Source organism: Hippopotamus amphibius, chromosome 6, assembly GCF_030028045.1.
Source record: "Hippopotamus amphibius kiboko isolate mHipAmp2 chromosome 6, mHipAmp2.hap2, whole genome shotgun sequence".
Classification (NCBI taxonomy): Eukaryota; Metazoa; Chordata; class Mammalia; order Artiodactyla; family Hippopotamidae; genus Hippopotamus; species Hippopotamus amphibius.
Genome location: NC_080191.1, coordinates 11,951,630 through 11,968,998, shown reverse-complemented (window position 1 = coordinate 11,968,998; position 17,369 = coordinate 11,951,630). Strand labels below are relative to the sequence as shown.

Here is a 17,369-nt window from a genome sequence, read left to right as displayed (position 1 = left end):
CAAAGCTTCACAGGCATGAGATTTCTTTAACATATGTATAATTTTTTCCACTTAGAATCCAACAAGAAGAGGGTGGAGAACACCTTTTCATAATTTGAAAGTACATGCACTTTTTTAAATTGAGGAAACTACATTCTCATATATTATGACAAAAGAATTAATCGTGTATTAAAAAAGTATACTAAAAAGCAGTGAGACTTAAAATTGCCTGGGAAATTCACAAAAGGAGTGAAAATGGATTTTAATAGCTTTGAGAGTTAATCATGTTCCTCTCAGAGCAGGAAACTCTATCAATTTTATCTCACAGACTCTTGTGGATTCCTTTCATAATCGTTGTGAATCATAACAACATCACTTTAATATTAAGTATGTTTCCAAAACATAATCTAGGAAAACTTTTAAGTGTCGAACTAATTACCTACAAGTGGTGGCTCTTCATTTACGGGGCTCACTATAGATCTGTAATGAAAACAGGGGAGTGTCAGCAGCAGAAGTACAGGGTGGTCACAGCAATGTTATGTGCATCGACATAAACACTGCTAACAGGCAGTCCTTAAATCATCTTTCCCAATACTGTGTGCCACCTCAGCAAGGAGGGAAGAAAGAAATCAACCCCAGTACTCTATGACGCGTTGCTCGGTGTGCCAGAAACAGATATGCCAGAAAATTCTAGGAAAAGAAAACCCACTCAAAGTAAAACGGGTAACGGAGGTCTCGACATGCTGGAGCCACTCTTGTTTCTCATCTACCTGATTGTTTCTCTGGCACATAAGCCTGGTTATTTAAGAATCGACTGTTTTCTTTTCTCCCCCACTGAGCAGTAAGAGGAGGCAGCTGAGAAAAGTGATGACCTGCAAGTCCAACCTTCTACCGCAAAACCAACTCTCTCCCATCAGGAGCTTTCAGAGCAGCGCCCCCTGCAGCCTTGCTCATATCCAGGTGTTCAGTTTGGCTTCCCGACTTTCTGGCTTCCCCAGCACGCTCTCAGGTGTCCCTGCGTGCCCCTCAGCACGACGGACATTATCGCTTCACACGGTGCTGGTGAAAGACAGGACGTGGGCCATGAGCCTTGGACGCACACAGTCCAGGCAGGCGTCCCCCCAGGACGGATACAAGGACCGCCACTCCTGTGATGAACAGAAGGAATCCGTCTCCAGGAGCTGGTGAAAGTGCAGGACTCCCTGGGACAGTACGAGGGGGTGAAGGATCACCAACCAGAACACGTGCTGGCAGCCTCAGGTTCCAAAACCAAAGTGAAGGTCAACAGCACAGCGGTGTCTTTAAAATGACACATGAACTGAACATGGTGGGAATTCTGTTGTGGCCCCCGAGCCTCTCTGTATTACTTTAAAATGCTCATTTAGAATAGTGCACCACAGCCAAAATATCTTCCGTCAGGGCCAGAGCCCGCCCGTCTCTGCTCCTGAGTACCACCTGGCCCTGCACAGTGGCAGACCCAAGGTAAGGGCTTCTAGGTATCTGGGGAACAAACGCATGCACTGTGCTGACCAGGAAGAGGGCTGCTGAACAATTACTGCTCAAGCCGAAACTACCCAACAAGAAAGGGGCAGGTGAGGCAGTGTTTCCTGAGCAGCACCGGACTCTACCATGCGTGCTCCGTCAAGGGACACTCCGTGCCCCGGCGGCTACAGGGCCTTCAGGTGCATGAATCCCAGCAGGGGAAGGAGGAGCACAGAAGTAACCTTCTGAGCGCCCACGATGAGTCAGGTATTAGGTGATGATTTTACATGTTCACATATGTGTAACATATACGTGCACATACACACAGCTGACCTCTGAACAATGCGGATCCACTTACACACAGTAAATACCACAGCGCTGCAAGCTCTAGGTCTAGTTGAATCAGTGGATACGGAGGAACCGCATATATAAAGGGCTGATAAGTTATTAGCATCCCTAAGCCCCGCACTGTTCAAGGGTCAGCTGTATATACAGATTTTCATTACTAGGGATCACACTGAACATATAAAGATGGTTTATGGAGATATGTGATAAATATTAAAATCAAAATTACCTTTGTTAAAAAAAAAAAACTACCCCCCACTCACCCTGGCCCCAAGAATTAGGTATAATAGAATTAGGTTCTCGGTACACGATTCAGCGAAACAATCACAAAAGTGGCTGGGCATTTTCTCCCTGATCCTTTCTAAACGGACTTGATAAGTTTTCAGAATCTACACTCTAGAGCACCCTCTGCTGGGAAAAGTGCCTCAGAACGCTTGCTTTGGGTTTTTGTTGTTGCTGTTTTGTTGTTTCCCCCAAATGCTCTACAAGTCACTTTAAAATACTTTTTTTGTCCAAAAGAACCTTCTAAAACATGACTATTTCTATCCTCCCACAATCCTGCCCTCCAACCGAAACCTCATAGTCTCTCTTACATAATAACTGACATCCCTGTCCCTCCAAGCCAGATGCGAGGTTTGTGTTTCGTGTTACCCCCGGGGGCATGAGGCAGTGGCTGCTCCTGTGATCCCAGCAGCTGGAGATGCTGGAGGGACTGAGGCAGGAGGCCCTGGGCTGGCAGGTGAGGAGGGCAGGTGTTCACTGTCTGCACATCCAGGATGGACGTGGCTTCCCCTAGAACAAGAGGCACCAGGAAGGTAGCTGGCCTCCAGTCGTCTGGAAAAGTCCCTGCTGAAAAAGGATGGAAAAGGAGGGGTGCAGAGAGGCACGAACCTCAAGGGAATCCTGCTGGGAGCAGAAGCTCTGAGGGGAACGGAGGACGATGCAAAAGGTCAGCCAGAGAGTTTACTGTCCACATGAAGGAATGACAAAATACAGAGGTTCCCAGAATCAAGGGGATCTCACTACAAAAGGATCACAAACAGCTGGTGCCTAGACACCTGTCATGACTGCGAGCTGCCAGGAGACACGGACAGACAGCTCCGGGTGAGCAAAAGTCCCGCTCCCCTTCTGTAGCTCTAGCTCCTCCCCTGCAGGGCCCCGAGAAACTAAAGCACAGCGCATGGCCGAGGGGAGGGAACAGGTGATCTGGCCGCTGCTCAGAATGGCCACTCTCCCCCTTCCCCCCCGCCCCCCCCAAAACTTGAATTCCAACGTTTTAGTCTGACCATCCCCCAGTTTCTTCCTGCCCATTCATAGTCCCTCCTCCCCATTCCCATCCCGCAGTTACCAAGCAACCACTGATCTGCTTTGTGTCATTACAGACTAGTTTGCATTTTCTAGAGTTTTATATAAATGGAATCAAATACTGTGCACTTTCTTTTCTAGTTTCTTTCACAGGGCATAATTATTCTGAGATTCATCCCTGCTACTCGGTGTATCAGTTCATTTCCTTGTAAACTGGCGCTGCTACACTGGAAAACAGTATGGAGTTTCCTCAAAAAAACTAAAAATGGAATTGCCATATGATCTAGCAATCACACTCCTGGCCATATATCCAGACAAAACCATAATTTGAAAAGATACATGCACCTCAATATTCACAGCTGCACTATTTACAACAGCCAAGGCATGGAAGCAACCTAAATGTCTGACAGATGAATGGATGAAGAAGATGTGGTACATATATGCAATGGAATATTACTCAACCATAAAAAAGAATGACATAATGCCATTTGAGCTACATGGATGGACCTAGAGATTATCATACTAAGTGAAGTCAGTCAAAAAGACAAAGACAAACACCATATGATATCACTTACATGTGGAATTAAGAACATGACACAAATGAACTATATTTTACAAAACAGAAACAGACTCAGACATAGAGAAGAAGGCTTATGCTTGCCAAGCAGGGTGGGGGCAGGGGAGGGATGGACTAGAAGTTCAGGACTAGTATATGCAAACTATTATATATAACTGAATCACTTTGTTGTACATCAAAAACTAACACAACACTGTAAATCAACTATACTTCAATAAAACAAATTTAAAAAATAGTTCACTCCTGTTTACTGCTGACTAGTATTTCATCATAGGGATGTAGCAGTTTATTCACTCCTGCTGTTAGTGGACACCTGGGGTGTGTCCAGTTTGGAACGATCATGAACAACGTCACCATGATTACCCATGTCCAAGTCTTTGTTATGGGGAAAAAAAGTAACCAAGAGGCGGGAACAAACAGTACCCACCCCACCTGCTAGTCCCCCATGTGCTCACCAAACCTGAGCTGGAAAGAGGGAAGTAAGTAAATCGGAGAGTTGATATTTTGTTTTGAGTTGCAATGGACCTTTAGTAACAGTTCTAATACCCTAATGTGTCCAGAAAGCTATGGGTTCTGCCGGGTGGAAGATGCTGTCCTGGGGAGAGATGCTGTTCTGCGCAACAGTGGGAAAACTTAAAACTGCTTTGTGACAGTAACTTAATGGTTGGCTCAAGGCAATAAGGACCTGTCCATGCAGGAAGGCAGAGGAGGCATCTGTGAAGGAAGGAGACAAGTCATGAGGCGATGGCATCTAGGGTATAAAGGGTAGGCCTCAGTGAACCTGGACTGCAGCGGCCAAAAGGGAGGAGGAGGGCAGCTCACCAAAGACATTCAGACACACCCATGCACTCAGGCAGCCACCTGCCCACGGGTGCCTCAAACCACACCCACATGGCCCAACACGCCAGGGTCTATGAGATGCTGTGATAAATCCTCCACCCACAGTCTGAAAAAGGCTCTGAAGGAAACTTAGGAAACAGACTTGGAGAGAGGACGTAACTTGCCCAAGGCCACACAGACAGGACTAGAATTAAAAATCTCCTGATTCCAGAACATCCCATCACTACAGTGCTGTCCCTCCATTCAGAGACGCTGTTAAGTGTATTCACGAAATACTAGGTTCAAAATGACGACCCTAAAAGCAACTACTGACAAATAAAAGCAGCAACCACAGCACGTGTAATTGGTGCACGGTTATGATGGGGACAACAGCTTTTCTCTAAGGTTCGGGTCACTAAATAGAGGCTGTTAGGAAACCCTCAACTTCACTTCCAGCGAACACCCTAAGCGATGTTCTCTATGCCAGGTATGGGCGCTTCTGGTCCAGCCAGCTGACAGCGCACCAGCTTCTTAGACTCCCCTGGGCTTTATCACACTTCCTTGACAGGTACAAGAAACTCCCACATCAAGACTATTTGCATGACCTGGATTTTTCCGACCTGGAGCTGGATCCTCAATTTCAGGGTGGACCTGAGGCTTCTGAAGGCTCAGTACTATAGCACCCACATTTAAGTCACAAAGGTGCTCTCCCATTAGCAAGAAAGTCCTCTCAGCATGACCTACCCAACTAACCCTGGCCACTGGAAGACTGACATCTAACAAGACCTCCCAAGCAGCTGGAACACAGCTTAATGAAATCTACACCCAGTCTGTGTCTACTAAGCCTACTGGTTTGCTTACAGACTTCCTCTGTATAACTCGCTCTTCAGGGCCCTGATCCAGTAGAAGGTTCCTTAGGACTCACTGTACACATCCCAGTAGTATTTTGTTTTTTGTTTTTTTTTTTACAACTTCATTTATTGCTTCTGTGCAATACAGATGCATCTCTTCATTTACTGCCATTCTTTAAACAGTCATCCCTGCTGTTTTCCCATGACCTCTTACCTTTTGATCCAGGCTGTGGGTCTAACATACCCAGCAGGCAGTTCCAGCCATGGACTTGCAAGTCAATCACCCTCACTGGTATTTTATTTTGTCCATGCAATGGAATGATCACCGCCCTCTCAAGGTTATGGTAAAGATTCTATCAGACAAGTTACACAGAGTGAATATCTACTGAGTGAATGGTAGAAGGATCACCCAAACTATGTAAATTTGCTTTTCTTTTCAGTTGCCTAGTAGCAGAATTGAATATACATATTTTAAATGCATGTAAGATATGTCTCCACTGCATTTTAAAGAACTGGCTGCTCATTGCAGCATTACTCACAGCAATGCTGTGGAAACAACCCAGTGTCCACTGACGGATGACGGCATACACAAACTGTGGCATATGCACACAGTGGAATACTATTCAGTTTTCAGAAGGAAGGAAATTCTGACACATGCGACAACATGGAAATAAACCTTGAAGATGTTATGCTAAGTCAAATAGTCATAAAAGACAAATACTACATAATGACATTTAGGAGGTACCTAAAGCAGTCAAATGCACAGAGACAGAACGTAGAATGGTGGTTACCAGGGACTGGGTAGAAGAGGGAATGAAGAGTTATCACTGAATGAGTACAGAGCTTCAGTTTCGCAAGATGAAAAAAGTTCTGGAGACAGGGGTGATGGTTGCACAATAATATGAATATCCTTAATGCCACTGAACTCTATAAATGATTAAAACGAAAATCGTTATGTTGATGATTAAACTGATAAATTTTCTGTTACCTATATTTTACCATGATTTTAAAAAGCAAAAAGAAAAGAAAAAAAAAAACAAAAAAACGAGCTGCTTCAACCAAATGCTAATACAGAGATCTGAGCAACTAGTTTCATGTGTGTTCTACTGTGAAGCTTGTTTTCTTTTAGACTAATATGTTAAAATAGATCCGTTATTCTGGCACTTATTTTCAGTTGTATCCTATCATGAAATAATTTTACCTTGATTAAAACAGGTCTGCTGTAATGTTTCTCCATCAACATCTCTCCGCCCCAAAAAAGGTGAAAAGAAACACGACCTAACATTACCAATTTTTTTGATAGCATATTTACCTCCCTAATTGCTTCACTCAGGTGAAGGTAAAAATGTATATTATTTTATAAACAAACATCTACTATCTGCAGAATGCAGAAGCCTTAGGTATGAGAAGGTGGACACGACGAAAACTTAGTGGAAACAATCTACACACAGAATCAGAAAAGCCATGAAAAACAAATATGTGAGAAAAATGACAATAACTACCAAGAAATCCTTGTAGGATGGGGAGCGGGGGGTGGGGGGGGGGGAAGCATGAAAAGAGGGCACAGCTTCAGGTAATAATAGGTAAGTCCTATAAATTCACTTTTAACACTCTGCATTAAAGTCTGACAAACTTTTTCTATTAACGGCCAGAAAGTAAATATTTTCAGCTTTCTGGGCCGCGTGCAGCAACTAAGTCAACTCTTGCTGTTATAGCTTGACAGCAGCCACAGACAGTAAGTAAATGGGTATGGCTGTGTTCCAACAAAGCTTTATTTACAAACGCTGGCAGCAGGCCAGATTTCAGCTGAGGGCAGTAGTTTGCCAACCACGGTTCTAGAGAAACAAAATAAATAAAAGGACAATTTGGAATACAGTATATTAACCCACGCGGACTAAAATGCCATGGATTCCTATTCTATCCTCCAATGAACCAGGCCCATGCACAGAAGTGCAACTCTAAAATGCCCCTTTCTTACCACAGTTCTAACTGTATCCCAGAGAAGAGGTAAGAGGCTCAATGGACTTAAAAGTTTCTAGTGGATTCCTCAGTCCCGCTCAAAATGGGATGAGAGCCCACCTACACGAAAATGTTCAGAATGCTTTTCTTTCTCAAAAAAAATATTTCTTAGTACCCAGAAATGAGCTAACAAGAGCCTAATTCTTACTCTAAGCATCTCTAAGTTTTTTCACAGTTGATTCTCAAGATACAGAATAAAATCTGGGACAGTAGCTACAAAGATGCATCACTTCCCGAGGCTGGTTATTATCAAGACCCCTGAGGAATGTGTGAACCATCATGAGATATGTAACTATCTAGAAGATACATATTTTAATGTAAAAACAAGTGAATAAGAGGCATGAAGAGCACAGCTGTATAAAAAAGAAAAACACACACACTCCTTCTCCCCTCTCATTCTCACTTACTTGTGTACAAAGAACATTTTTGGAAGGAAACTCTCCTCACCTCTGAGAATTAGGATTCCAAGCTTTGAAATGTTCAAGTTTTATTTTGTACTTTGGCATTTTTACCATAAGCATGTATTACTTTTAGTATTAAGATTCTTTTTTTTTTTGGTGAAGTAGAAAAGAATAGTTTTATTGCTTTGACAGGAGAAGGGGAACACAGCGGGCTTGTGCCTCAAAAACTGTGCCCCAACCTTGGGGTATCTGCTGAGGAGTTTTATAGCAATGGTTCAAGGGTGGGGTTGCTGATAAGGATCAGGGTGTGTGCAAGGCCTGCACCCCTTTAATCTGGCCTCAGGTGGTCTCCTGATGAGCTTCCAGATGATCAAACAGTGACCTTCTCTCTGGAAGACCTTCAATTTGGTGGGAGTTCTAGTTCTGCAGAAGAGCTTAAAGATATTATGTGCATCCCCTGAGGCAGAACCATGACCCTGCGAACCTGCCCTGAGGCCACACTATTATTTCCTTTTTTCTTTTCCCCCAGGCTCTTTATTGGAATATAATTGCTTTACACTCTTGTACCAGGTTTTGAGGTACACCAAAGTCAGTCAGCTGTATTTATACATATATCCTCATATCCCCTCCCTCCCGTGACTCCCCCCACCTTCCCCGTCCAGGCCCTCTAAGGCATCACCCATCATCTCATCCATCATCGAGTTGATCTCCCTTTGTTATACAGCAACTTCCCACTGGCTATCTGTTTTACAGTTGGTAGTATATATATGTCTATGCTACTCTCTCGCTTCGTCCCAGCTTCCCCTTCGCCCCCCCCGCCCCCCCAACCTCATGTCCTCCAGTCCATTTTTATGTTGAGATTACAGTTAAAAGATTTATCACCTTCATTATTAAGAGTCCATGTGAGTACTAATATTTTTAACTAAAGAATATTCACTCAAAGGACTTCCGCCATTTGTAAAGATAACCACATAAGGAGAATATTTATACACACAATCCATGAGACATGGACTCACTGGGTAAAATTTCATGGTAGTACAATACCTCAGCTCCACCCATCCACTTAGGCTCATCAGGAAACTCAGCACACAAAATATCTTCTGACTGATCAGTCCCCAAGACATGGTAGCAGAGCTTTTGGTGGAGATTGGTGGATGTTTCTGTGCCTGAAGGAGTTAAAAATGTACACTGAAATGCAGCTGACAGCTTTACGAAAACCTATTCCTCCCGTACTATACAATGCTAGAAGCATTTAAAAAGTTAAGTATCTGGTTGCAGGATTGCAGGATACAAGGTTAATATACAAAAGTTAATCACTCTCCTATATACTAGCAATGAACAAGTGGAATCTGAAATTTAAAACACAGTACCATTTACATTAGCAGCCCCCAAAATGGAATACTTAGGTATAAACTGAATAAAATATGTACAAGATCTACAGGAGGAAAACTACAAAACTGATGAAAGAAATCAAAGGAGAACTAAATAAATGGAGCAATATACTCAATATCTTATGGACAGAAATACTCAATATTGTTGAGATGTCAGTCCAACTTGATCTATAGACTCAATGCACTCCCAATCAAAATCCCAGCAAGTTATTTTGTGGATATGGACAAACTGATCCTAAAAGTTTATGTGGAGAGGCAGAAAACCCAGAAGAGCCAACAGAATATTGAAGGAAGATAACAAAGCTGGAGAACTGATACTACCTGACTTCAAGATTTATTATAAGCAATCAAGACAGTGTGGTATTAGCAAAAGAAAAGACAAATAGATCAAGAGAACAGAGTAGACAGCCCAGAAACAGACCCACATAAATACAGTCAACTGATCTTTGATAAAGGAAAAAATGCAATACAAGGGAGAAAAGACAGTCTTTTCAACAAATGGGACAGGAACAACTGGACATCCTCATGCCAAAAATGAATCAAGACACAGACCTTACACACGTCACAAAAATTAACCCCAAATGGATCAAAGACCTAAAAATGTAAATGCAATTATAAAACTCCTAGAAGGTAACACAGGAGAAAATCTAGATGACCTTGGATTTGGTGATGACTTTTTAGATAAAACACAGAAGGCATGACCCATGAAAGAAATAACTGATAAGCTAGACTTCATTAAAATTAAAACCTTCTGCTCCACAGACGACAGTGTCAAGAGAATGAAGAGACAAGCGAATATCTGATAAAGGACTGTTATCTGAAATACACAAAGAACTTTTAAAACTCAACCGTAAGAAAACAAAGAATGGGCCAAAGACCTTAACAGATCTTAACCTCACCAAAGAAGAAACACAAATGGAAAATAAGCCTACGAAAAGATGCTCGCAGCATAGGCCATCGAGGAACAGCAAATTAAAACAATGAGAGACCACTGCACACTCATCAGATTGGCCAAAACCCAGAACAACACTCAAAACACCAAATGCTGGCCAAGATGTGGAACAACAGGAACTCTCATGCATTGCTGGTGGGAATACAAGTGGTATAGCCACGCTGGAAGAGAGTCTGGCAGTTTCTCACAAAACAACATACTCTTACGATACGGCAACTGTGCTCCAAGGTAAATGAGCTGAAAACTTACATCTACAGAAAAACACAAAAATTATGAATAAAACTGCTGTTAACAAGGATATTAACAGCAGCTTTATTCATAACTGCCAAAACTTGGAAGCAACCAAGATGTCCTTCAGAAGTGAATGGATAAACAAACTACAGTACAGCTAGACAATGGAATATTATTTAGTGCTAAAAAGAAATGAGCTATCATGCCGTAAAAACACGTGGAAAAAACATAAATGCACATTACTAAGTGAAAGAGGCCAATCTGAAAGGCTATATATACTGTATGATTCCAACGATATAATATTCTGGAAAAGGCAAAGCTATAGAGATAGTAAAAAGATCAGTCGTTGCCAGGGGCTGGCAAGGGAGGGAAGGATGTATAGGTGGAACAGGGAGGATCCTTAAGGCAGTGAAAATACCCTGTATGATACCACAGTGGTGGATACATATCATTATACATTTGCCCAAAGGCATGGAATGCACAGCACTGAGAGTGAACTCTAAAGTCAGCTATGGATTCTGGGTGATGATGTGTCCATGGAGGCTCATCTACTGTGTCCTCTGGTGGGGATGCTGATAATGGGTGAGGCTATGCGTGTATGGGGCAGAGGATACATGGGAAATCTTGGTATCTTCTCAATTTTGCTGCGAACCTAAAACTGCTCTAAAAGATTAAGTCTATTTTTTTTTTTTTAAAAAGGGAGTTAAGTATCAGTTGGGTATCACCCTGGAAATAATCACACATATTTGCTGACTTTGGAGGCTAATATGAAAATGTACCAAGCTTTCAGGACAATAAAGAAAAAAAGGAAGATAATACCATAACATTAAAAAAAAAAAAAGCTTTACAGTACTTGGTGATTTTCCACAGGTTTTCCAGGAACACTGGTAAGAAGCACATGGCCAGAATCACTTGGCCTCATTCATAAGTCTTCCCCCACACAGCCTGAAAGGCTGCTGAGGTCTTCCAGACAAGAGGACAGCAAAATTACAGCTGAGAGAAGATGCTGCCTTTCTTAAATCAGCCACAATTACTAATTATTACTACTTATGCCAAAGGAAGTTAAGGCTAAATAATTTTCATGTTTTTCACAAGTTAACAACAACACTGTTCTCCAAGAAGAAATGGCCAGTTATACACTTTATTGGTCTCCTAGAACTTGGAAACAGCCAACATTTTCTAACTCAGCAGCACTCTTAATACAGACAGCTAATTCAGTGTACAGAGCACAGAGGTCTTTCTTTAGTCAACATCACTGAATAAAAGGTCTTAGCTGCTCTTGTAGTTCACCGGTGAACTAAGAAAAAGGTACTACAGTAATCTAATCAAAGGCAGCAAAAGCTATTGATAAATGTAGCCAAAAGAGATGAAAAGCATTATAGCCTTATTCCCAATTCAACTGGGAGAAAAAGAGAAAAGAAAGAAAGTATATCTAAAGATGACAAAGATACAGCAATTCATGATAAGGGGACAGCATTTGCAGGAGAAAGCACTGGACTAGCCATGCTTCCCGCCAGCTCCAGGCCCTGCAAAACGTAACTGAGACTCTGCACCCCAGCTCCAAATCTCTAGCAAAGGGATGGTAACCCACCTGTAAAGACCAACCAAAGCAACATGAAAATGCTGTACGCCACATGGAAATATGAAGTAGCATAAAGAAGATGATGTTGACATATTGTACCAGCAAGGTAAGAGCTACAGGGCCCTTCTTGCCTGAGAAGTTGAGAGGTGAAGAGGAAAAGAAAGAGGGACCACTTGCACACAATAGGATCTTTGTACAATTGAAGACAAAAACAAAGGTGTGTCCCGGAAATTAATAAGGACAAAAGTGTCAAGACAAGTGTGACCAACACATGACCTGCAACTTCTAAGCAGACGAAGAGATGTGATTACTGCAAAATTTTAATCACTCAACATCATTAAATAAGTTGGTTTTGTTAAAAAAAAAAAAAAAAAATTCCATCTTCTCCATGACCCCCTTGGGAGAAAGGACGCATCTGTGAAGGACAGACAGCAATAAAAATGGCTCCAGTGTTTCACAGTTCCCTGTATCTGTCTCCCAACCCCATTAATAGCAGTTGACTCTGTGACTTGCTTTGACCAAAACAATGCAGTGAAGTGATGTTCCAGCAGCAAGTCCAGGCATCAAAGAGGTCGTGCCCTCAGCTCTCCCCCTGGGAATCCTGCTGAGCTGCCACATGAACAAGCCTGGGCCGGCCTGCTAGAGGACGGAGAGACCACATGGAGCAGAACTGAGGCCCCACGCATGCGAAAAAGTCACGCTAACATCCGTCGACTGACCAGCAGCTCATCACAGGTACATGACAGAATTCAGCGAAGCCCAGAAGAACTGCCTGGTCAACCTGTAGACTCATGAGCAAAAATAAATGGTCGTTATTCTGAACCACAAAGTTTTGGCAGGACCTGTCACACAACTGCGCTAACAGATACAACTATCCCTGAGGAAACATGGTTCTAGACCAAGCAACCTCTACGTAGGGCTTAGCTTCTCTAAGTCCTGTGCAGTTGCATTTCTTTTCTTGAAAAAGATGCTTCATCTGAAGCCTCAGCTTACCATCACTTTTCCCATCCTGTTGTGGGTATGCGTTGTAGAACATTCCCTTCCCATCATGGGTCCAGGCCATACAGCTGAACTTGACTCTCTCGAGCACATCTGGAAGCTCTTTGGCACCATCGACTTTCATGAACTTGATCGTCACCCAATCTGAGCCGCTGGCACTCAGACCATAGGCAAAACACTCACCGTCTTCACTGAACGCATAGCCTGAGGGGTACATGAGAAATTGTCAAGTGGTGAACATGGGGACACAACTCCCAGCCTTGCCTGCCGCCCACTGAGCTGTCTGACGGAGCTCTGTGTCACACGTGGAAGCAGAATGTGGCAACAGAAGGAGCGGGCAACTGGTTGTGAGGAACTCTGGGCGCTCAACCAGGTCTCCCAGGAATTTGCCTTAAGACCTTGGACAAGTTCCTTAACCTTTCCAGGTCTTAGTTTCTCCATGTGTAAAATCAAGTACTAGGTTATATGACCACTAAGATGCTTCCATTTAAAAAATGTCTGTAATTTAATAAGCAGTTCATTTAAAAGCAGACCTCATCTGGGACTTTCAGCATATTTTATTTATAATCAGAAGGGGGGGGAAAAGGAGTAAGGAAACTGCCTTTAGAGTAATGACTGAATGTAGTAACACAACTAAATTGGAGCCGTTACATAATTTTTGGAAAGGATTCCAAACTATCTGAAATCCCTCTCTACAACCTCATTTTCTGAGCATTGCTGGCACTCAAGGATTAATGTCCACACCATCCAACAACCAAAAGTCCAGGTAAATGAACCCTGAGGGTTTCCAATAAAGACTCACGTGGTGCATATTCCAAAATGAACAAGAAAAAATAAGCAAAGCAACACCACTGACGGACTAATGCACTGGGTCCCATTCTTTGTGGCCATCACAGATAGAATGTTCTAACCACTGTGGAATGTTTCTACTGGCTTTATGATTATAAGGAACGTGTAGGATTTGGTATCAGACACTGACACCAGAGATTTCCTCTTATGATGCCTGCTAAACTTCACTGGGGGGTTGAAAATTATCCTAAGAAACCCAACTACTTCCACGAGTTTCCTACTATTTTACATGGGACTTCTACTAGTGAAAAATAAGGTTAAAATTTCATAAAACCTACTTATTAATCACTTACAATTTCTATAAAGTATCCAGGCTCGTATGTATATAAACGCAGAAAAGAGTCAAGAAAGTGATGAGAGTAAATATTCACTTTTCACTGTACGTAAATTATACACAATTTAAAAATTTTCAGGAAAAATTTAAATAAAACATTTTGACTTGAAATATATGTTTAAAAAAAATCATATACCGTCAAAAGAATCTGAATGTCTACCTGTACTGTAACTCCCCTATAATATCATTTTCAGAAAACTCAAAGACTGAGACCAAGTCCCATGTCTAATTTACCTTGTCATCCATCAGGGTCGATACATGATAAGCATTACATTAAAAAGTTACTGGAATGAATTATCAGAGTGAGAGGTGAGACCCTGTTATAATGAAGTGCTTCTGGATGAGTTGCGAGATAGACCTTGGTTAAAATGAAATAGGCTTCTATGTAGGGTATATTACTGCACAGAATCAGTATATTAAATTCACTCACAACTGATCTTCATTTCCAAGACCAAATTCACGGATGAACACTCACGATAAGCTGGCTGGCATCTTATTTCCAATACTGATTACTCTCAATACTAATTCGATTAAGGATTATCGATAAACATACACAGCCTACTGGGGGAGAGGGGGAGGGAAGCACTGAATGACTGAATACCTTTATAAAAGGGTCTTAGCACAGCTCTGCTAGAACAGGGCTCTTTAATCCCCACCTGATCAATTACAGGACTTACAACTGCTCAATTCTGTAGGACTGAACCTACGCTTGCACTTTTTCTACAAAACAGAAGACGCTACTGAGGAAATGCTGAGCCAAATTAACTAAAAACATCTAGAATACTAGCCAGAGATGATTCTCAAAGTGTACAATTTTTAAACCATAGAACCAGAGTATAGACAACTTCCTTACCTCAGAAGCGGTGCTTATGGCACAAACTTGGGGTAATGTCATGGTCCGTGGAGAAAGTTATCTCAGGGGAAGTTATTTAGGAGACATACGGCAACTGCATACCTATTTCTGCACACAGCAAAACTTATTTATTCAGCTTTTAAACTTGTATCCTCAAGGGACAAGGTACCAAGTTATCTAATTTCTACACGATTGTGTTCTATACTTTTAATTCTAACATACTAACAATTGACTAAACTTTAAAACATCTTTTTCCCCTAAAGGAAGCAGATTTCATAAATATTCTTTCCTGCTTTATATTTATAGTTAAAACATTCTCCGTACAACTTAAATTTCTCACAGAAGAGAATTAATTTTTCTCCTAAACACAGATAGGTCTCAGGGAAGGTATATAGGAAGTGATGATGACACCTCAAGATCCCAGAAGCCCTAGAAGCTAATTTAGGTCCAGTGTGAACTATTCCTTAGTCCTGCTTCATGCTGTCAGAAAAAGATGTCACTACTCATGTGTTCTAAATTTACCGTGCAGAAATTAGTCTTCCTGACACTGCGTGTGCATCTGTTCTACAATATGGTCCACACTCTGGCTGGTCTTTCAGAGCTGCGAGCGAGGGCCCTGGGACTGCCGTGGGCCCGGCTGTGTAGCTGGCTGTGTAGCTCTCACCTCGGAGTGCCACTGTGCCATCGTCGGAGAGCATGTTGGGGTCGAGGAACACTCTGGCTTCACTCTCTAAGGAATCCTGTACATATAATACTCGTTGGTTCTGCAAACCTGTATTGTAAAAATAGAAATACCTGGGGGACAGAGATGGTCTTTATTCAGCTATGGAGTTTTCTATTTGCGGAGTAAAACCAAATACATACAAACAAATTGAAAAACAGAGGTACATCTGCAAACAGGCCATGCCAGGGACATGGGGACTAGAGTGGAAGGTCCCACCATCTCCCTGTACCTAAAGTTTGTTACCCGAATTGCTTTAGGTATTCAAATAATATTTTGTAATCTACACATTAACGAAATAAAGCCTGCTTTTTTGCTAAAATGAAAACTGACCTTTAAATACAACAATAACTTTTTCTTTTCAGTGGAGAAGACAGCAGATTTGCTAAAATGAAGTGCTGGTTCCCATCCCTAGCCAGGGTGCTAGGGTAGGGGGTGGGCAAATCTTTTCTGGAACGGGCAAGACTGTAAATTAATTAGGCTTTGTGCACCATACAGACTCTGATGCTACTACTCAATTCCGCACTTGTGGTACGAAAGCAGCCGTGAATGACACACAAACAAACGGGCATGGCTGTGTGCCACTGAAACGTTTCTTACAAAACAGGGGGTAGGCAGGGCTTGGCATGCAGATCACACTCTGCTGATCCCTATGTAGATGAAGCCGAATAAATTCTAAAGTGAGTCGGTGGCAGTGATTCCAAAGCGACTTACAAAGTTAACAAGCGACTGTTTTCAGTGGGTGTCAGAGGGCAAGGAACAAGAGAGGTGAGCTAATGGGTGCTGCATCCTGGCCCACTTCCATTTCTGGACAGAAGAAATGCACATAAGGAAGTCTTTTCAAGTAGTATAAGCCAAAGAGAATTTATTTTAGAGGCAAACAAATCTCCACTGCTGTCTACGAATCATGTTTTCTCACCGATAACTAGCCACAAAACAACAATCATTTCCTACAATCTAGATTTCGTCCTAGGACACATCGCTGCTAAATTTCTTAGTTCTTCTTTTAAGAATCTGGACAACAGACCAAAAAATATTATTGTCACATTCAAGCATAGAAATGAATTGATTTTATAATGAATTAAGTCTACAAACTGAGAAGTTATTTGGAATCTGTACTGCAAAATTAAGAATGCATTAGATTAGAAAAGTAGAAAGAAAAATGAATGAAAGCAACTTCACATACCTTTTCCCTTTCTTGAAGTGGCAGCTATACTTGGGATAGTCATATAATTCAGTCATTCGCTCTTTGTATAAACCTCTGATAGGACACTGCTCAAGAAATGGCACAGTAATCTTGTTCTGGGCCTCCACAAAAGCCTGGAGAGAAAATGTAAATGAACAAAGCAAGTCAGATACAAGATAACACTTCCACAAGGAGTGTTACCCATTAATAAGTATCAGGAGACCCAGCAGTTTTACTCCTGGGAAACAAAAACACTGTATCAAAGAGGTATCTACACCCCCATGTTCACAGCAGCATTATATACAACAGTCACCACATGGAAACAGCCTACTGGGTCCACTGATGGATGAATGAATAAAGAAAATGTGGACTACAGATAATCAAATATTATTCAATCATAAAAAAGTAGGAAATTCTGCCACTTGTGACAGCATGGATGGACCCTGAGGACATTATGTTAAGTCGAACAGAGAAAGGCAAATACTGCCTGATC

General features: G+C 42.0%; 1 protein-coding gene across 1 annotated transcript in view; it reads right to left on the bottom strand.

Annotated features, from left to right (window-relative positions):
* The window catches only part of PREP (prolyl endopeptidase), a 123,961-nt gene that overhangs the window by 84,013 nt on the left and 22,579 nt on the right, over positions 1–17,369 (bottom strand). Inside the window, exons 3-6 of the mRNA XM_057738542.1 lie at positions 16,877–17,010; positions 15,634–15,764; positions 12,928–13,137; positions 8,823–8,944 (exon numbers count right to left, since the gene is read on the bottom strand). Coding sequence (XP_057594525.1) covers positions 8,823–8,944; positions 12,928–13,137; positions 15,634–15,764; positions 16,877–17,010 — 597 coding nt within the window. The remainder of the gene's footprint in view (positions 1–8,822; positions 8,945–12,927; positions 13,138–15,633; positions 15,765–16,876; positions 17,011–17,369) is intronic.